The following is a 21,363-nucleotide window of genomic DNA, read 5'->3' as shown; positions in this document are numbered from 1 at the left end:
TTTAGTTGTTGCACAGCCAGGGAACAACTGTGTGGTGGAGGCCATGCCTTGGTGCAGCATTTGTTCTTTGTGTCTGCTGCTGTCACTGCAGGAGAACTTGGAAATGGCCACCACATGAATGTCTGCTCTTTCTCAGTGTGGCAGCTATGAAGCCACTTTGTCAGTGTGAGGAAGGAAGTGCTAGAGGATGGCAGTAGGCACTGAGGACCTTGTTATCCTCAGAGTTGCAGCCGAGTAGTCCTGCTTCCTTCACTTGCAGGAGGGAGGGTCTCCCTCCAGTGCTCTGGGTGTAGTCGGGATGCTCAGGGACACTTCTCTCTTCACAACCACTTCCTTCATTTGATTTTGGGAAGATTTTGGGAAGAGATCTCCACTGCCATCTCTTCTAGGAAGGTCTTGAGAACTCCGGGAGATGTGTGGAGAGCCTGGCTTGCCCCTGTGATAGTAGCAGAGGCTAGAAGTACCCTTATGCAAAGCTGTATCTCGGTTTTGTCATTCTTTCTTTGTGTGTATGAGCGTTTTGCCTGAGCACCAGGTATATTCGTGTTGACTATGGAATCCAGAAGAGGATGAGAGATCCTTGGAACTGGAGTTACAAATGGTTTTTGACCCACCATTCGGGTGCTGGGGAGTAAACCTAGGTCCTCTGCAAGAGCGACCAAGTGCTCTTAAATGCCGAGCCAGCCCTCCAGCTTGAAATAGTTTTTGGGAACCATAACAGTATTTCAATTTTTCATAACAGTTGTGACCATGTGATAATTGCAATCTGAAAAAGAACCCACTCAGCTAAAAGGGGACACTGAGCATAGATCACAAATGATAATCTGTTAGGGGTGGGAAGTAAGCGAGGCCCTGACACGGAGGCAGAGACTAGTGAGTTAGGGTCAGAAAGGCTGGCCTCAAAACTTATCACCAAGGCTGGCCTTGAAATCCTGCCTAATCCTCCTGCTTCCACCTCCCAAGTGCTAGGATTGGAAACTGCTGTGCACCACCGGCAGCAGATGACAGTTTCTTCAGAGTTGAACAGGAAACTTCCTGTTTCCAAGGAAAGAGACCTCAGGTAGGGAGTTCAGACACATTGGGGCAGCATGTAAAGAAGGCCTGATGGAAGTCTTGTGTCTCCTCCATTCCTGTTACCTTGGCACCTGTAGACATGATTAGGTGCCTTGCTTATACAGTGTATGGGTCTGAATGTGTTGGACATGTAATTAGTGCAAAGAAAAGCTTCACAGGGCTGTCTGTGGTTTCAGCCAAATAAAGGGAGGTGGGGTGACTGCCCAGGGAAATTAAGGAAAGTCACTGTCACCAATCCTTTACCCAAGTGGCAGCCTCTTACTAATCACCCACTGTGAGGTTCATTATCTGGTCCACCTTGCTGAAGGGCAGGTACAGCCTGTCAAATCAATAAGTCTCAAGGCACTAGAAAGCCCTTTGGTAGCAGCCTTGAAAGGCATAGACCACTGTGAGACCTGGGCAGCTTAAATTGGTTTTAAAATTGAGTTTGTTCCTGAAGTACAGGAGACGAAAACAGAGAGGGAGGAAGGAAAGCAAACAGCAAACTTGTGCATATTGTATGCAGGCGGCCGTAGCAGAAGCTGTTCCCTTTCAAACAGACCGCTTCTCAGAAAGCCAAGAGGTTGGCCTCCACCCTTAGAAGCCCTGTTTCCCAGCAAGTCATATGAAATGGTAGTGCCCTAGGAGAAAAGCAAGGTGTCTCGGTAGAAAGTCACTTAAAGTACCCAGAGGAAGGACAGATACTCAGCAACAGTCTGGTTTTGTGCTGTTTGGCTCTTGGCTTTGGGTGGTTTTTTTGTGTGTGTGTGTGTATGTTTGTGTGTTTGTTTTGTTTTGTGGGTTACATTCTTTGCGTGTGTGTGTGTGTGTGTGTGTGTGTGTGTGTGTGTGTGTGTGTTTTCGTATCTCTTCCTTTCTTTCCTTTGCAGCCATTTTGAGCTAAGGTACTCTGAAAAAGAACAAGTTCTTATCTCTAAAGGAAACTCTCAAGAACTGCTGTGGTCTGAGAATTCCCTGCTTCAGAGCATCTTTGGTACAAGACAGGAACTATGTGCCTGCCTAGACTGACTCTCCCCAGCTCTTCTGTGCAAACAGTACAGAAGTACTTGCTGTACCAATCTAGGAGCCACACACACTCCAAAACTGCATCTGCCCAAGAAGCACAGTGCGCAGCACGGCTGGCTTTGGATATTTATCTTTGGAGATGAGAACTCAACAGGTAGACAGACACCAGCTTTAAACTGGTTGTGATCCCTCTGCATCCTCTTCCTGAGTGCTGTGCGTACAGACATGTGCCACCATGCCCAGCTTAAGACACCCCTCCTTCATTCCTGTTATACCAGTGAGGCAGAGGCAAGAGGATCAGGAGTTCAAGGTCACTGTTTGTTACATAACAAGTTCAAGGACATCCTGAATAAATCTTTACCTATTCCCAGGCACAAAAGTTTTCAACTTTTATTTTCCTCTATAATTTTCTTAAATTACATTTGTTTAGGCAGGCAGTGGTGATGAATGCCTTTAATCCCAGTGTAGCTGGTCTTTGCCACTTTGTGGGTTCTTCTTTATCCTACCCTTTATCTCTCCCCATCCCCTGGTTTCACCCCCCTCTCACTAAATAGGAGAGAAAGGATAGAGGAGAGACAGACAGACAGACAGGCAGGCAGGCAGGCAGGCAGACAGACAGATCCTTGTATCTAATGTCTTTCTCCTTGTTTCTTTGATCATGGCTAGTAGCAAACCCCAACTAATCTCCCTGAGCAACCATCATCCACCTTAGGGCCCTCATTTATACCCTCTGAAAAGTTCCCAGATTTCCAAACAGCGCATAATCACAGAAATTATCTGCAGCCGGCGAAACCACACCTCTGTTAGAGCACAGAGTAAATCATAGTTAGCTGTCGCAGACAGTCGAAAACAGCCTGATATTCCCACACCTGGAGTTAAAATAAAACATATTCTTAAAATATTTCTGTTTTGTTTTTTTTTTTAAGAAAGCAAAATCCCAGAATTATCAATACATTCCCTCCATGCTAGGCCATTAGTCATGCTGTGTGTAGTGGTAAATTACAAACAGATATTTTCAATGAACTAAGCACTTTTCAGGAGAGTGGGCTAGGTCTTCAGGAGACCTCTGATGCTCAGTTCTGTTCTGTGTCTGTTTTGATGTGTCCACAGCTTCTCATTTCCTGTGGCTATAAAAGCAAATCTGTGTCCCCAACACAAAAACTCACATTGGCTTTCATTCAGCTAACACATCCTTACAGTATATATATATATATATATATATATATATATATATATATATATGTATGTATGTATGTATGTATGTAGAGGCTGATTTATTTCCACGTTTTTTTTCTGTAACCCAATGTCTCTTGATGCAGTTGTTCCTTTCTCATTAACAGTCAGAAAATTTAAAGTTAACACAGCACTACTGATTCTATGTCTGGGATTTTTATTTTTCTCCCTTGTAGCATGATACTCCTTGACTGAGATGGATAGTAATTTTGCTTTGAGCCCGGAGCCAGGCCCCCAAGGCCGTTTCCTGAGAGTAAGAAGTTACCTTGAATCTTTTGGATCTGCATTCCTGAACCCAGTTCGACCTTTTCCATGTCACATACACACCCTGGGAAGCCTAGGCCTTCTTTCTGTGTGAGATTTAGGAAAGCCATGGAGCCTAAAGCCAGCTTGTTCACTTTTCCAGTCCAGTGCTGCTTCTTGCACTTAACGGTTTGGTCACAGTCTCTTTGCAAACGACCATGTTTCCCTCAATTGAAGCACCAGGCATTTTGGTATCAGAGACCTCAAGCCTTACCTTGGCCTATTATATTAGCATGGTGTACATTGGGACCAACATCAGTGGCACAATTCATCTGTAGGCATTGTTCATACTTTTCATGGCCCAGTAGCCTTTTACATTTGGTATTTGTATTTTCATACACTAAGGTCTCTATCAACACCTGTCTTGCATCAGGGTCTGATATGACTTTGTTCACAGCTGAGATTAATCATCGTTACAAATCAGTGAAGGCTTCTCCAGAGCCTTGTCTAATCTTTGTAAATGAGGTGGACTTTTTTCCAAACTCTTAAAGCTACAGTGCAGCATTGTTCCTTAGTATCATCCTCAGATTGAATCTGTTCTGTGTTAGAGCACTAGAGCACGGCTCTTCACCCAGCAACTGGTCTTTGCTGTATTCATCTCTCTCACTGTTTCACTGTTCCTTATTCTTCCATCCACCATTGCAACTGTGGACCTGCCTCTGATGCAACTGTTACCAATCCCTTCCAGTCTTGGGGAATAATTCTATTTTGAGTAGCTCAGTTATTTAGACTTGGTTTCAGACAAGAGGAGTGCATCTCATATGAAATCATAACCTCTTTAAAATGCCTTAGATCTGTCATTTCCACAGGACGAATTCTATCTCCTCCTAACCTTGTCCCACATCATTAGCAGGTACATGCTGTATGACTACTGGGAGGGCTGATGGTGTCATAACCCCAGGCCTCCCGGCCTCCCACTACCCTGGTGGTGGTTTGAGATTAACCCTTTCTCTCCAAAGGCTGTTTCATTAGATTGTCCTCCTGCTTTTCCAGCTTTTCTCTGATCCACCACCCTCCAGTGCAGTCTCTGCCCTCTGTCTTCCTGGGTGAGGCACCCACTTTGTTGCTTGCTCATGGGACTGAGCCTTTTTGTTCTCTCTTTTCCAGTGCTCCCACCTCCCAAGGGCTTCCCTCTCCATCTACAACCTCTCCAGGTGTGCAGCCAACTCTGCAACCGTTCAGAAAAGAGAATAAAGTGACCCCTTTTGTTTCCCACTTCAGCCAATTTTTGTTTCTCAGGCTCCTCGGTTTCCACTCACAATTTTTCCAACTGCTCAGTTAGTCTTTCAAACTTTTTTGAAACAAAATATACAAAGAAGAAAAGGAAAAAAAAATAGAAAATCCCCTCTGGGAGCAAAGCAGTGATAGCAGCAACAATAAACTTTTTGCTGGCCTCTTGAAAAAAAAAATTCATCCCCTGCAGCATTTTAATTCAGATTTCCTATTTTTATCCTTAACTTTCCAGCCCCACACTGAGGCACCACTTGTGGCTAGTACTCACCACTCTGTGGGCTCTTTTCCCATTCTGCCAGCATGGGAAGGTTCAGAGTTTGAACCTCCTGCTCCTGTGACTGTAAGTTCCCTTGGTTCAAGGCCACTGATGTATCCACACAGGGTTGTCAGTCACTTTAAGTGTAGGGCCATCCATACCTCAGCCCCAAGGAGGCAAAGGCAGGCACATCCCTGAAGCCAGCCTTCTCCAGAGTGACTTCCAGGACAGGGCTACACAGAGAAACCTTGTCTCAAAAAAAATTACATTCGTTTGTTTGTTGTAGGTGGGAAGGGATGCTTGTGTATGAAGGTCAGAGAAAAACTTGCAGGAGTCAGTTCTGCCTTCCCACTCTATGGGCCCCAGGAGTTGAAGTCAGGCCTTCACACTTGGTGACAAGTGGCCCTCTCAGCCATCTTACCAGCCCTCATGTAAAAGTTTTATAATCCAGATAATTCAGGCTCCTACATTTAGATCTGTGATTTATTTCAAGGAGTGTTTGTTTAATGTGTAGTAAAAGTAAATATCCATTTCCCTGTGATACTCAGGTCTTCCATTACTGTCTCTTCTAAGAACTGACCTTTCCCCCACTTAAATACCTTGAAGACTATAGATCTAGTTCAGTCAGTAGAACGCCTGCCTAGCCTACTCAGAGCCATGGGGTTGATCCCCAGCATTAAGTAAACCCGGTGTGGTACTCCACGCTGGTAACCCCAGCAGTCAGAAGGTAGAGGCAGGAAGTCCAGGACATCAGGCCCAACTTGGACTCTAGAGTACGTTTGAAGCCAGTTTGAAAACCAAATGATAAACAAGTAAATTATAGACAATTAATTTAAATGCCTTGGTTTAGTATAGAGCCTGTTGACCAGGCATGCGCAGGTCCATTCAGAAGTCAGGTCTGTTCTGTGGGTTTATATGTGTAATACCTGGCCACAATGTCTTTTTTTAACGGTGTACTTGTTTTTGAACATGGGAGCATTTTGCTTGCATGCATGTATGTGTGTATAAGTGCACCACACATGTGCAGTACCCATGGAAGGAGGTCAGAAAAACCTCTGAAGTTGGAATTACACATAGCTTTGAGATGACAACTGGATGCTGAGAATCACACTCTCCGAAAGAGCAAGTGCTCTTACCCACCTCTTCCACACCACAGCCACGCTGTCTTCATCGTTGTATGACTACCGCATACAACGGAAATGGAATAATGGAAGTCTTCTATACTCATTCTTTTTAAAAATTGATTTTAATATTCTGAATCCTTTGAATTCACATATAAAGCAAAAAATGACCTTTTTTGTTAAAGAAAATAAGGCTTCTGGGATTTTGATCAGAATTGTAATAACTCTAGAAACCTTTTACTTTACTAGAAACTTTTAGAAAGAACTGATACCTTAGTATGTTTTTGAGATGTAGCTCAATGGTAGAGCATGTGCTTAGCACCCACGGACTTAGGCTTAATGTTCAGCACTCAGCATTTAATGGTGATGATACTGTCTTCAAGTCTATGAGCGCATCTCTTGAGATCTTTTAAGATTTCTTTTTTAAAGAACAAGTACACTGCAGCTGTCTTCAGACACACCGGAAGAGAGCCCCAGATCTCATTTACAGATGATTGTGAGCCACTATGTGGTAGCTGGGAATTGAACTCAGGACCTCTGAAAGAGCAGTCAGTGCTCTTAACCACTGAGCCATCTCTCCAGCCACCTTTTAAGTTGTTTTTTTTTTTTTAATCAGTGTTTTGTACTTTTTAGTGGACTGGTTTTCACCTATTTCCTATCTTATTTTCACCTATTTCTGTTTCTCCCAAGATAATCTTACATTATGTTATATAGTTGTATTTTCAACTTCCCTTTTTTGGTTGAGACCCAGTCTCATTGTGTTATGTTGCCCTGGCTGTCCTGGAACTCACTCTGTAGGTCAGGCTGCCCTCAAACTCAGAGAGATCACCTGCTCTGCCTCTCAAGAGCTGGATTAAAGGTGTGCACCACCACTGCCTGGCATGTTCATGCTTTTAACTGAACTATCTGTCCTTCCCTGGAGGAGGAATTTACATATGGTGTGTGTCTAATTTCAGAACAGGGTTCTGATTCTGTGTCCCCCCCATCTTCTTGCTCCAGTCTTCTGAGTGCTAGGACATCAGGTGTTTACTACCATGTCCTGGCTGTTTCTACATTTTGTGTGTAGTTATGATGGACCCACAAAGAGGAAATTCTTTGTTTAGTTTGTTGATTTTAAAGGACTCATGCTGACCCTGAACTTGATACTTGTCCTCCTGCTTCGGCCTCTCAATTGTGGGGACCACAGGATTAAGTCACTGTGCCTGTCATTTGTTCTCTTTTTTAAAGTCTTTAGAATTGTTGGCTCTCAGTCATGCTGGGCATGAATAAATAATACAGTTTTACATGCTTTTTCACTCCTGTCTTTAAAAGTTGTATGCATTTAGTCTCTTTCTCTTTTCTCACTGCTCTGTCCAAAACTTCTAGTCCATAGTTTAGTAAAAGCACAGCCAGAATCAGGCACATCTGGGAAAGCCCAGAGTGGTCCTGACCCTGAGCCACTGAAGAGATCGAGAGAGGAAAGGGAGAGGTTAGAGACGGGAACCAGGTGCAGCATCCAGAATGCCAAAAGTACAAAAGGGCAGGTAACCAAAATGGCTGGATTATCTAGGAAGGAACCTCTGGGAGGGGCAGCCCAGGCCCTGGGTTGGAGAGCTGGAGGGGAAGAGTGAGTGTAGAGGGTGGCTATGCCAGTCATATCCTGAAACAGGAACTGAGGGGATGCTGGAGAACCTGGAGGTCAGGTCCACTTTAATAAGTTAAGAGGCACCTCAGCCATGGGGTTTGAAATGTGATATTATGAAAACTGGCCTGAGTTAGTTCTCCTTTCCACCCTACCGCTCCTGGGGGTGGGACTGAGACGTCAGGCACAGAGGAAAGCACTTTTTCCCGCTGAGCCATCTCCACAGCCCAGGGTGTTTTACTTTATGCTTGTAGCAGTTTTATTAATTTCTCAGCCAGGGTCTCATGTGCCCCAGATGGCCTGGGACTCCCATGTAGGGAGGATGGTGTTGATCCTCTGTGGATAATCATGTGACACACAGCAGGCTTATTTAAGAAAGTTGTCCATCTAGGTTACAGAACTTACTGGGAGTTGGTTGCCATTTTCTTTTTGCTTTGATATGCCTATGGGATTAATGATATAGGTATACCTTTTTTCTTTTGTTCCTTACCAGTCTGGCTAGAAGTTTATCAATTTCCTTAATCATTTCAATCAATCTGCCTTTAGTCTCATCAGACTTTTTTGTTGTTTTGTCTTGATTGGTTATAAGGTTATCTTACTTCCTCCTCTTCACCTTGGTTTAAGTTGCTTTTCTTTCTCTAACTTAAGTCAAAAACAGGTGATTGGTTTAGATCATGTTTTATTTTCTTTTTTTCTTTTTTGTTGGTTTAAGACAGAGACTCTCCGTGTACCCTCACTGTCCTGGAACTTACTCGATAGCCCAGGCCAGGCTGGCCTCAAACTCACAGAGTCGTGGTATTCAAGACCTGTGCCACCTCTGCTTGTCTGTTTTCTAACACAGAAATCGAGTGGCCTAAGTTCTCCTTGTGGTTAACATCCCATAAATTCTGTTTTCATTTTTTTAAAGATTTATTATCTATAAGTACACTGTAGCTGTCTCCAGATACACCAGAAGAGGGCATCAGATCTCATTACAGATGGTTGTGAGCCACCATGTGGTTGCTGGGATTTGAACTCAGGACCTCTGGAAGAGCAGTCGGTGCTCTTAACCGCTGAGCCATCTCTCCAGCCCTCTGTTTTCATTTTTATTCAGCTGAAAATATTTTCTCATTTCTTTTATGACATTTTAAAATGTGTCATTTTATTTGATTATTTGGGGATTTTCTAGATATATGTGTTATTAACTCATTATTTAATTTCCTGGTGGTCAAAAAATGTGTTTGGTGTGATTCCAGTTCCTTTAATGCACTGAGGTTTGGCTTATGGTGTGGCACATGGTCTGTCTTGTTGATGTTCTGTGCTCTTGTGAAGAATGTGCTCTGCTGTAGTGGAGTAGAGTTTTCCTATGAATACCCTTAGGTCAAGTAGGTTGGTAGTCTGACGGTTGACGCTGGGGCTTGTCTGCTTGTCCCATCAGCTACTAAGGGCAGTGATGGAGCCTGCAGCTGTAACTGCAGATCCCTCTTTCTCGTCCCTCAGTGTCGGTGTGCCTCATTCAGAGCTTTGAAGCTGTTACTGTCTGCACACATATGCAGGGCTGTTATGTCTCATGGTGAGTGATTCCTTCTTGGAGGATTTGACTCAGTGCCTGCTGTTTTTCTTCTCACATGTGTTTATTTGGTGAGCCTGTGTGTGACGGTTGGAACAACCTGAGGAAGTTGATTCTCCTCCTTCAACATGTAAATCTCAGGGATCAAACTCAGGTTGACAGGTGTGGTGGCGAGCCTTTACCCTTAGCGGTATCTCACCAGTCCTGCTGGCTTCCTTAAGCAGTGGTAGACTTTATTCAAGAAGGCAGGTGAATTATTTGTAGAGTACTATGATCCATTTCAATCTTCATCTTCAGATAGGTAGACTTGGGAGTAGCCTTCATATGGTAATGTTCCCGTTAAGAACCTACCTGCTGGGGCTGGAGAGATGGCTCAGCGGTTAAGAGCATTGACTGCTCTTCCAGAGGTCCTGAGTTCAATTCCCAGCCACTGCATGGTGACTCACAACCATCTGTAAAGGGATCTGATGCCCTCTTCTGGTGTGTCTGAAGACAGCTGTGGTGAACTCATATAAATAAAATAAATAAAAAAATAAAATAAAATAAGTTTCGTTTAAAAAAGAAAAGGAAGAACCTGCCTGCTACTGATATGTTTGTTCTTGGGTTTTCTTTTTATTTTTTAAAGATTTATTTTTTTATTTTATGTATGTCAGTACACTGTCGCTGTCTCCAGACACACCAGAAGATGGCATGGGAAGTCCATTACAGATACATACACTTAGCCCATGGCACGTCCATACCCACCCACCCACACAGACAGGTGCGCGCGCGCGCGCACGCGTACGCGTACGCGTACACACACACACACACACACACACACACACACACGTGTATTTAAAAAAAAATAGGGCGTGGGGGTGGGGAGAAATGGCTCTGGTTAAAAGCACTGATTGCTTTTACAGAGGACAAGGTTCAATTCCCAGCACCCACATGATGGCTCACAACTCTCAGTAACTCTAGTCCTAGGAGAATCAGTGCCCTTTTCTGGTCTCCAAAGGTACTGCACACACATGTCACATCAGTTCAGTCCAAACACTTACACACACAAAATAATAAAATAATTTTTTAAGAAAGGAAAGAAAAACTGTAAAGATGGGGAGCTGAACACGGTGGCACACACCTTCAGTCCCAGCACTTGGGAAGCAGAGGCAGGAGAATCTCTGTGAGTTTGAGGCTAGCCTGGTCTACAGAGCAAGTTCTAGGACAACCAGTGCTACACAGAGAAACCCATCTTTAAAAACTGTTTATGACTGAGCTGGAGAGCTCCCTGACTGAGAGTGCCCTCTGCTCTTGCAGAGGACTGGCATTCAAGTCCCAGTTCCATCACAAGCAGTGATGCATGACTGCCTGAATCTTCAGCTCTAAGGGACCCACATCGTCTTCTGACCTCCATAAACACCTCCACACTCACACACTGTTCTTCAGGGAAGGGGAGGGGGAGATGGCAGCTCCGTGTCTGAAGGAATGATTAGTTTCCTCTGGGTACTGGTTAGACCTGGAACTCATGAATCTCCTTGTTTGTTCTTGTCCTTTGAGGTGCAAATCTTTTCGTTGTTCTATGTAAACAAGTGCTAAAAATAGCTCAGCAAGTATTTGAACCTGGCTGCTCTGAGATCACCGTGTGTGTCTGCTTAGCTCGCTGGCATGGTTATCTAATGAGTACACTGCACATTGAGTTGCATTTATGCTGTAAAAACTATCACTAACTAGAACATGCCTCACTATGACCTTTCAGAATGGGGTGAGTCTGAACTCTGAGAAACTTAAAGTCTAGTCTGTGTGTGTGTGGAATAAAGGGACTTCCCTTCTTTCCATCCACCAACACCCTGTGTTCCCCTTCTTCCCGTCCCCCCACACTCTGTGTTCCTGACAGGACCTGCAGCTGTCAATGCAGGGCCAACTTGCCCAAGTAAGTGGCTTTTTCTGAAGCTGCTGTCCTAGGGGTCCTGTCAGCCTAGAATGTGGCATTCTGAATTAACTGTCACACTAGCATAAAGTAGGAGAGATGGTGATTAGAAGAGACCTTCACACTCAGTGATCGGAGGTAAAGACACTTGTTACTAAGGCTCAAGACCCAAGTCTCGTCAATAGGACTCACATGGTGGAAGAGAATGGCCTCAAACAAATTATTACCCTCAGACTTCTACATGCCATAATAGGTGGACACTGTACATGTCATGGCAAGTGGGGACACACACACACACACACACACACACACACACACACACACAATGTAAACTTTTGTTTTAAAGAGAAGAAACCTTAAGGCCTTTCATTCCTCCTGCCTGTTTTCACGGGTGTATGGCCAGGCATAGGGTAACATGCAGCACTGGGAAGGCAAAGACAGCCTCAGTCACATGGGGACTTTGAGGCTACTTGAAACCCTGTCTCACAGAATTGTGTAGTGGCATCTCAACCTAGGGCACATTCATTGTTTCATACCTGACCCTGCTTGGCTCCACATGTATTTGAATCCCCAGTTTTCTTATTGGCTTCATGAAGGCAGAACTTGGCTTGAAGGTTTCAGAAGCCTCTCAAAGTGCTAAGAACAGTGCTGAGTGTTAGATCAGCAGGGCTAATTCTGATCTTACCATGTGACCCCAACAAGAGATTCCTTACCTTTTTAGTTGAGCCTGTGTTACTAAATTAATTCTACAAGCTTGTTAAGTGTTTACTGTTCTTGGGACTCTGTTTGGCAATGTGAGAAATTCACAAAGTCACACTGACTCTGTTCAGAGAGCAAAGCGCTCACTAATATGGCAATTCTGAGTAAGGAAATTAATGGTGGTGATCCCATGTTTATTACCCCAGGAGAAGGCTTGCCAGCGAATATCTCTTTGGGAAACCTGTAAAATATAGGTGTCTCCCAGAGATCAGGAGGATAGGAAGGGACTTGTTTATGCTAGGAGTGGAAGTGAACTTCAGGCCCTAAAATAGCGAACAATAGGTTCAAGCAGGTGAAAAGTAACAGTAGGCATAGCTGCAGTTACTAGGACTGCCGCGTCAGACATGGCGGTGCCTTACAGTCACCACCCTGTGTGGTCACCAGAACTAGCAGTTCGATGAAAATATCATTACCCACTCGGTGAGAAAACTGCATGGGGTGTGGTAATGTACACTTTTAATTCCAGCCAATGGGCAGATCCTGTGAGTTTAAGGTCAGCGTGATTCCAGGCCAGGGATGTCTCAAAAACAAAACAGGAAACAAGAAAACTGGCATGCACCTGCCACAGCACCTGTAGACATCAGAGGATAGCTTCCAGGGGTCACTTTTCTCCTACTTAGTAGGTTCTGGAGATGGAATTGAGGTCATCGATCGGGCTTAGTGCAGGTGCCTTTGTCCCCTGAGCCAGTTCTCTGGCCCTTCGTCCTCTGCTCTTAACTGAAGTACTGGCTTCCAAATACTTTTGATTGAAACTTTTTCAATACCCATGAGCAGGGAGGCCCAGCAGCCAGGGTGAACATCTTTTCAGTGATCAGCCATAATCTGTCCTGAATTTAACTATAAAATGTGAATTCTGGGGAAAAAAATCGTCATTTGCTTTCTCTTATCAGAATCAACTCAGAGGTCGGCCTTTGGAGGTAACTTGAAACTAACCTGGTGATTCTTTTTTTTTTTTTTTTTTTTTTTTTTTTTCTTTTTTCTTTTTTTCGGAGCTGGGGACTGAACCCAGGGCCTTGCGCTTCCTAGGCAAGCGCTCTACCACTGAGCTAAATCCCCAACCCCTAACCTGGTGATTCTTATTCACTGTGACTGACAGTCAGACTAGAGTGATTTCTTGTTTCAAAGACCTTGCTTTAAAAGCCAGGCATGGCTCTTGTTCTTGCTCTCTTGCTCTTACCTTCTTCTCCCTTTCTCCCTCTCTCCCCATTCCCCTCCCCACTTCTCTCCACATGCTCATGGCCGGTCTCTACTCTTCTCTTTCTCTTCCCTTTTCTCTCTCTCTTCTCCGTCTCTTACCCACCCCTCTGTCTCCACCATTCCAATAAACCTCCTCCATGTGAAAAAGAAGAGAGAAGGAGGAGGAGGAGGAAGAAGAAGAAAAAAAAGCAGCAGCAGCAACTAGGCATGGTAGCACATGCTTTTAGTCCCAGTACTAGGGAGGCAGAGGCAGAGGCAGGTGGATCTCTGTTGAGTTTGAGGCCAATCCGGTCTACAGAGCGAGTCAAAGGCCTTGCTCTAAAGCGTGAAACAACAAAACAAAACCACTCCAACAGCTTACCTGTGCTGTGGAAAGCCAGGCTTCTCTGGGTCTATCTCCTCAGTTGTCCTTTCTTAATGCCTGCGTCCCTTGCACCACCAAGGGGTAATGTTCCAGCCAGGGGTCCTAGGTACTCTTCTGACTTCGGTGTCCTGCATTTATACTGCATAGGAGAGTCTGGTGTCCTTAGCAGAGAACCTGTCAGCTGAATGAGGATTAGCTCGGCCTTTCTCCTGCCTTATAGTTAGGGTTATCTGGGGACAGCAAGAACATCCAAAACCCTCATCCCCGGAAAGCTTTCTTTATATAATTAGTATCTACTTATTGGCCATTCACTGTGTTCCAGGTCCTGGAAAGTCACTATCTCCTGTCATGTCCCATCAGCTTGATGAGGCAGGTAGTGTTACACCCCTGTATAGCTTAGAAGAACTAAGCTGAAAGACCAGAAACTCACAGTGAATGTATATAGTTATTCAGTGCTTAATGTGAAACCAAAATTCAGACCTGTGACTTTAAAGTCCATGATCTTAATTACTTTGCTGTTTTCTCCTGCTATTGTCTCCAGCCCCAGTTGCTTTCTCTTGGCTTTTTTTGACGTGGTTTTAAACCAAAGTGGGCATAAGGTCTTCGAGACTGAGGCCATTTGTCTGTCTCCCTGGAACCCAAATGTTCCTGTGTGGTAAAGAATCATGTGGGCCAGTAGTGCCTTTGGGGAATTTGAATTAGGTGCTTCCAACGCCTGGCTAGCTCAGTCGGCAGAGCGTGAGACTCAGGTACTTCCTGGCCTGTGAAGGTAGCTGCTCTTGAGACCCGGGAACTGTCAGAGTAGCCGTGTAGCCATTTGGGAGGCCAGTGTTTCCATCGACTGTGGTAACATTATAATATTCAAACTTTATTAGGAGGTCGCTTTAGAAAGGAAAATTCAAGTTACATTTCACAGAAGGCTTGAGGTGCAAAGACGTCAACTGTTGCAGTTGAGGAAAGGACTCAGAGTAAAAGTGCTTACTCTGCAAGCATGAGTAGCAGAGTTCAAAATGTATATATCCACTTAAAAAGCCAAACATAGTTATATTTGCTCCTGTAACACAGTGCTGTGAGGGGCAGAGGCAAGAGGTTTACTGTCCTAGCCTCTAACAGAACACCAGGTCAGAGACCTCATCTCAAGGAAATAAGGCCAAGTGTGAACATACATGTGCATGCACATGCACGCACACACACCAGCATGCATTCTCCCCTACCCCTGTGCACACATGCACTCACACATACACATAAGATGTCAAGTGTATCTCAGTTCCCAAAGCAAGAGAGCTATAGTGACTGTTGATAATAGTCTGTTTCTGTCAGAGCCTTCCCACATCCAGTTTCCTGGCTACCTGGGGTCATAGTGGTTTGTGAAGATTCCTTAGAAAGCATGGCTAGTGGGTAGTTTTCCTACTCTGAAGCTACTGTGGGCTAAACTGTAGGTATGGATCTAGGAAGCCTACAAACCAAGCAGCATATGAAGAAAGGTGGGGCCTGTGTTTAGAGAATAGGCTATTTATGTGGCATTCATGGTATTGGTGGTATTGTGGTGGTGGTGGGTGGTGGTGGTGGTGGTGGTGGTGGTGGTGGTGGTGGTGGTGGTAGTGGTGGTGGTGGTGGTGCTTTGAGACAGGGTCCCACTCTGTAGCCCTAGCTGGCCTGGAAACTCGATTTAGACACATTTGCCTCTGATTCATAGGTTTCTATCTACCTCTCCCTCCCCACTGCTAGGATTAAAGGTGTGTAATTTGTACTTGGTGGTAATAGTTTGAGAGGGTATCTGAGCTCAGCCTGGTGACACAGGTCTCTAATCCCAGCTACTCAGGTCTTTTGAGTCAGGAGACTGCAAGTCTAAGGCTTGCACTACAAAGCCACAGATAAAGAGAGCTTACGAAGGGCTACTGGAGCTGCCAAGAAGTTAGGTACAGAAGGGGCTGTGAGAAAGCTCAATGCCTTTAGGCACACAGACGTTTGGACATTTGGACGTTTGCTGCCTGCCCAAGCACTGCCTTTGCCATGACCCAAGCCAGTACTGAGGCTCAAGTAAGATATATAGTAATGTCCAAGTGTGGTGGCACAGGCCTTTCATCCCAGCACTTGGGAGGCAAAGACAAGTGGATCTCTGAGATCAAGGCAGCCTGGTCTACATTTAAAAAAGCGATACACCAAAAGTGATATTCCTACAGCAGTGGGGAATCACTAAGTGTGCTCAACCCAGAACCAAGCCAAGCATGTCATTAGAAGTGAAGAGCAGTGGGGACAGAAGAAGACAGCAGAGCCTACAGGAACTGACAGGCCACTCTCCTGCTCTAAGCATACATAGCCTTACCTTCTGCTCTGACCTGGCAAGAGAGAATATCCAGGCAATCCAGAAAGCTCTTAGGCTGAGTCTCTGGGGATACACTGGGAGGAACAGCCATCTTCCTGAGCCGCATCTGATTTTCAGCAGCTGGCTTTGGTGTGAATTTTATCACTTGGTACCTGACTCTCCTCAGGGAAGACTTAAGCCAAGCCGTTAGATTATAAGCATCGCTGAGGCTGCCCAGATTTTAGGTCTTAGGAAAGCATATATTACTCTGTTTTGCCTGGTTTCTAGGGACTGGCATCATGTTGGAGGAATTTTGCCCCTTTTTTGGCCTTGAGCCAAGACCTTGACTGCAGCCATCCCAGTTATCTATGAATGCTGCCCACAGCTGGAGAGGCCTGGTTTACCTGTGTGCCCGCCGTCACTGGAAGTATTGCTGGAAGCAGAGCAAGTGGCCTACACTGTGGGACCCAGTAGGCAAAACAGTCCGGTAGATCTGGATGTTTAGAGGGAAGAAGGGGATAGGCCTTGGTCCTCATTGCATCTTCCCTTGAAACCCAAACGCAGAGCTTCTCCTCCCAGTGTTCACCATTTCCTTTATTACCTCAGGAACTTGGCAGGCAGGAGCGTTTGTTCCCAAGTAAAGCCTGGCCCACCACAAATTTGGTCTGAAAAGGAAACAATGCAGAGGTATACCCTTCTGCACCGGGGAGCCTGGCCTCTGTCCCACGACATGTCCTGACCCTGGCTGACCCCCTTTGCCTTCTGTCAGAGCCAGGTCCCTCACACTTAACTTCCTGATGAGCAGGGTTTTCCTTTTTTTTTTTTTTTTTTTTTTTTTTTTTGGTTCTTTTTTTTTTTCCGGAGCTGGGGACCGAACCCAGGGCCTTGCGCTTCCTAAGCAAGCGCTCTACCACTGAGCTAAATCCCCAACCCGAGCAGGGTTTTCCTTAACGACATGGTTTTCCTGCATATCAGATACCTACATGCAGGTCACCAGACTGAGTCCTCCTCCTCCTTGCTCCTCCTCTGCCCTGTCCACTTCCGCTGACTTGACAAGTGCCTTTCCTCCCACCTGCCCGACCCTTGCCTTTGTTTGATTCAGGGTCTTGAAGTCACATCAAGTTTGGCTTCCAGATCCTTTATTTTTAACCTCAGACACCAGGGTTCCTAAAGTCATTTGAATTTTGACTCCTCACCCCATAGTCAGGTCAAGTGTGGTAGTAGACACTTATAAGCCCAGATATCAGGAGGTGAGTTAGGAAGATAAAAATTACAGACCAGACTGAGCTATATAGTGAGTTCCAGGCCAGCCCAGAGTACATAGAGAGACCCTGTCTCTAAAACAAAACTTAGAGAAGCATTGTTGAGGAGATGCACATCCTGTGCCCCGTCAGTGTCCACTGTGACTCAGTGCTTGGATACCCAAAAGTTTGCTCCAGGAGATGGATAAGAATAATGGGTCGGCACATGAAAACAAGTGGCAGATGGTCTCAGGAACATTCCAGGGCTGAAGAAACATGGTTTCCAGAAAGGAGAAGCAGTCAGACATTGGCAAACTCAGTGTCTGGGAAAACCTGACCAGAGTGAGCCTCCTGCAGAGGCTAAGAGTGCTCTGGTGGTGTCAGGGACAGTGGGGCCATAACCAGAGTGCACAGTCTTTGTGGTCAGGATGAGCTGTCAGGAAAGGCCTAGCAGGGGCTAAAGGATAAAAAAATTCAGTGTCAGCCCCACATATGAGACTCCATCTCGGGAAGGAGAGAGACTTTAGCGGGGGGGGGGGGGGGGTCCTCGTCTTTAATCCAAGCTTCAAGGCCAGCCTGGTCTGCAGAGTGAGTTCCAGGGCTACACAGAGAAATCTCTCTCTTTCTCTCTCTCTCTCTCTCTCTCTCTCTCTCTCTCTCTCTCTCTCTCTCTCTCTCTCTGGTGTGTCTGTGTGTGTGTCTGTCTATCTCTGTCCCCCTACCCCGAGGTATGTCTCTGTGTGTGTGTGTGTGTGTGTGTGTGTGTGTGTGTGTGTCTCTCTCTCTCTCTCACACACACACACACACACACACACACACACACACACACACACACAAAATCTCATAAACCAGAGAAACTACCCCCTGCCATCCTTCCTCCTTGCTTTACATAGAGATTCTTACCAGGACTGAGAGCCCTTGGCCCTTGACTTCCCTCAGGTACTAGAGGTAGTGCGAGCCAACTACGACACACTCACACTGAAGCTGCAAGATGGCCTGGACCAGTATGAGCGCTACTCTGAGCAGCACAAGGAGGCCGCCTTCTTCAAAGAGCTGGTGAGCTCCCATCCCCAACCCTGCCTGTGTCTTTAGACACTGAGATCTGCTGTACTCTTGGATATGTCTGCAGTTTGCTAAAGATTAATAAAACTAGAGGAGTTTGGTATGCAGCCTTTCTACCGAAGCAGTTTGGATGAGGCAGTGAGAGACAGCATTATCCACCTCGTCTGCAGCCAGAGACAACCTTGCACAGCTCCAGCAGGGCTGGGCGGGGGTCTGGCATGGGTCACCAGTGGCAGCCATGATGCAGCACCCCTTGCTGTCCTTAGAGCAACTAAACAGAGTAGTTGCTCCTTCCTCACTCCCTGACTGGTCCTGTCTTGAGAGACTGCCCTATAGCTCTGCGTTCCTCACTGTCTGTGCCCACTCCCATATCTCACCCACCCAGTCTCCCAGGTGTGGCTCCAAGCTGGCCTCCCTTTTGAATGACCCTTTCCTGTTCTGTACTCAGCTGCCCCAGGGGAAGCTCTGCCTTCCTGTAGGTACGCTTCCTTCCTGGTTGACACAAACCCTGCTAGTGAATGGGACAGGACAGAGAGGTTCTAAAGCATTCACCAGGCTCTCATCAACAGAGCTTTAACATAATGCATAAGTTTGTGGCAGAGGTACTAGATTTCAGATCATCACAGTCCAACTCCAACCCTGACGTGAAAGGCCTCAGGATTTTTCTGTGGTGAGTTAGTTATGAACAAAAACCCATCGTGTAATAAGTAGGCACAGTGTTTTCAATGAGATGAATAGTGATTTTTACATCAATGTGGAGATTTACTGGGTAGAGATTTACTGGGTGCCAGAAACAAATAAGAGAATGACTTAACTTATGGAGAGGGTTGTAAAGAAGAATTAGAATGGGTCTGCCCACCTGCCCGCCTGCCTATCTCTCAAGGACAGTATCTCACTATATATAGCCTAGGCTAGCTTGGGACTTGGAGTAGTCATCCTGCCTCAGTCTCCCAAGTGCTGGGCTTTTAGGCATGAGCCTCTGCAGAGGGAGCTGTCTTGCAGATCCTTGGCACTGCCCCGCTTCCCTTACTCCTTCTGGCTGTACTTCTGGCACAGGGAAGCAAAGTTCTGGTCCTTAATGAGGTGGATTTGCCTGGTGTTGCCCTGCTGTTTTCCCTTTGCTTCCTGCCAGATGACTCTTAGAGCAAAGCAAGAACTAAAGTAAAGCTCTGGGTTTCCAGGACTAAGCAGATACATTTTTTCCCTCTGCTGTTGGTTTGTTCCTCATAGAAACACATATGTATTTCCATGGACGAGCCTCCTTGCAGAGGCTGCTGAATTCCCATAAGCCTCCTAGAACTGGGAGTTTGGCTCTCCCAGCCTTTCTTCACAAGTCTTCTCCTGCCAGCAAGTGAACACTTCATCTTGGCCTGGTGCCTCAGGCCTGCCCTCTGCTGTTTGTAATGTAACTGTTTTCTCTGCCCTTCCACCTCCCCAACCCTCTCCCAGGTTCGGTCCATTAGTACCAACGTCCGGAGGAACCTCGCCTTCCACACACTCAGCCAGGAAGCCCTCCTGAAGGAGTTCTCCACCATCTCCTGAGGCTGCACTGCCTGAGAGCCACTGACTGCCTTACCCATGAGGCTCCTGGGCTGGAGGGCGAGCAAAAGGAGTGGGGACTGCCTTCAAGGTTGGAGAGAAGCACAGACCCCGAGGCTCTTGGTGAAGGCCGTACTTCAGTGAGCTTGGACAGCAAGGGCAAGCCCAGGATGGTCTTATTTGGGAGAAATGGGAGGGTAATGGGAGAGGCAACCTAAAGTGTGGGATTTCCAGGCTGCATTCCCTGGATACTGCCTCATGATTCCAGTTGAGATTCCACGTTCTGGCTTCTGATTATTCGGGTGCTGGTTGGTCAGTCCGCAGCTGATGCCAACACTCTGAAGGCAAACGGCTGTTCTTGGCTGATGCCACATCCTGTTTCTTTTTGGACCTGGAGCTGAGCAAGGCCCCTGCCCCCACTGCAGTCTGCGCAGTCCTTAGCACCTCAGTTCTGGCACAGAGTAGGTCAGGGATTGGCGCCTTTTTCTGTCTTCTAAATTCAAAGTTGACACCTCTGAGAGACTGGAGATTGGATCTGCCTGGTGCTCTGCTGTCCGACCTCTCCTTTCTGGATTTTAGTTTTGGCACCAGGAGCACCTGTTCCTTTCCTTGCCTTCCCACGTTGACTCGTCAACACAATAGGCCCACAACTTTAGCCTTGCCTTTTTAGTGTTTTAAACTGTCTTAAAAGAGTCTGTGTGAAATAAACATTGACAGGTTTTCTGGAGCCCTCAAGGTGCCTACTTTGCTGGTTCCCTTTCCAGCAGCTCCCCCCTCCCCACCCACCCCTCCAGTGGGAGCCTAGATGAGCTCCCCTCCACGTGTTCCACCCCCTCACCCTGCTGTTGTTTACATTCAGCCTGCCTAAGAATTTCCTCTGGGGAGGAATCTGTTCCTGCTGTGGTCTGGTGCTGGGAGAGAACCTGCTGGGGGTAGAGTGCTGTTCATCCGGACAGCCTAGGTGAGCATCATGCCTCGAGCCTCCATCTTGTCCAGCCATACTGTAGCTGGGTCTCGAGCACATCCAACCTCCATGAAGCTGGCCTGTGGATTCTATCATCGGACAGTCTCCGTGGAACCACTGTAGGGTTCTCCCTGTCCCACAGATGCCCCTGAAATAGCTGCTGCTCGGAGGTCCCTCCAGTCTAAAGCTTTGTGAAGCCCCAGGATGGCCAGGGCAAGCAGCAAGTGAGGGTCTGAGGGGGGCTGAGGGTAGGTCTGGGGCTTTCTGAGCTCCTGTCTGTTTAGCATCTGTCTCTTTGGGATACTTGCCTCCCTGGAAGCCAGAGTTCTGATTGAGCAGAAGTATAATAGTTCTAGAGAATTTGTCGGCAGACTGACATGCATAGATGTAGAACCTTAAGCCATTGTGGGGTGCATCATCTCTATTCACTGGTCACCAGATGGGTAACTTGACCTGAGGTGTTTAGTGTTCCCCATGGTTATGAACCCCAGAGCAGCTGGATCTGGAGCTGGTGGCAAATCAAAGCTATTAAAAGTTGATCTGTGTGTCTTTAGTCTCTTTAGTGTCTTTCCCCTCTTCGTCTCCTAAATGCAGATTGGTCCTGTGTCATAAAGGGACCTTCCTTAAGACT

The 21,363-nt window shown here is 46.3% G+C and overlaps 1 protein-coding gene across 4 annotated transcripts in view; it reads left to right on the top strand.

Annotated features, from left to right (window-relative positions):
• The window catches only part of Armh3 (armadillo-like helical domain containing 3), a 182,400-nt gene extending 161,115 nt beyond the window's left edge, over positions 1-21,285 (top strand). For 3 of the 4 annotated variants that reach the window (XM_039101424.2, NM_001402549.1, XM_039101426.2), the window contains 2 exons: positions 18,107-18,223; positions 19,679-21,285. In XM_039101424.2, the coding sequence (XP_038957352.1) occupies positions 18,107-18,223; positions 19,679-19,771 (210 nt within the window). In that variant the 3' untranslated portion in view covers positions 19,772-21,285. The remainder of the gene's footprint in view (positions 1-18,106; positions 18,224-19,678) is intronic. The other variant, XM_017590384.3, reaches the window with a different exon arrangement.
• Positions 21,286-21,363: the final 78 nt, after the last annotated feature.

This window comes from Rattus norvegicus, chromosome 1, assembly GCF_036323735.1.
Source record: "Rattus norvegicus strain BN/NHsdMcwi chromosome 1, GRCr8, whole genome shotgun sequence".
NCBI classification, from domain to species: Eukaryota; Metazoa; Chordata; class Mammalia; order Rodentia; family Muridae; genus Rattus; species Rattus norvegicus.
This window is presented reverse-complemented; position numbering and strand designations above follow the sequence as displayed.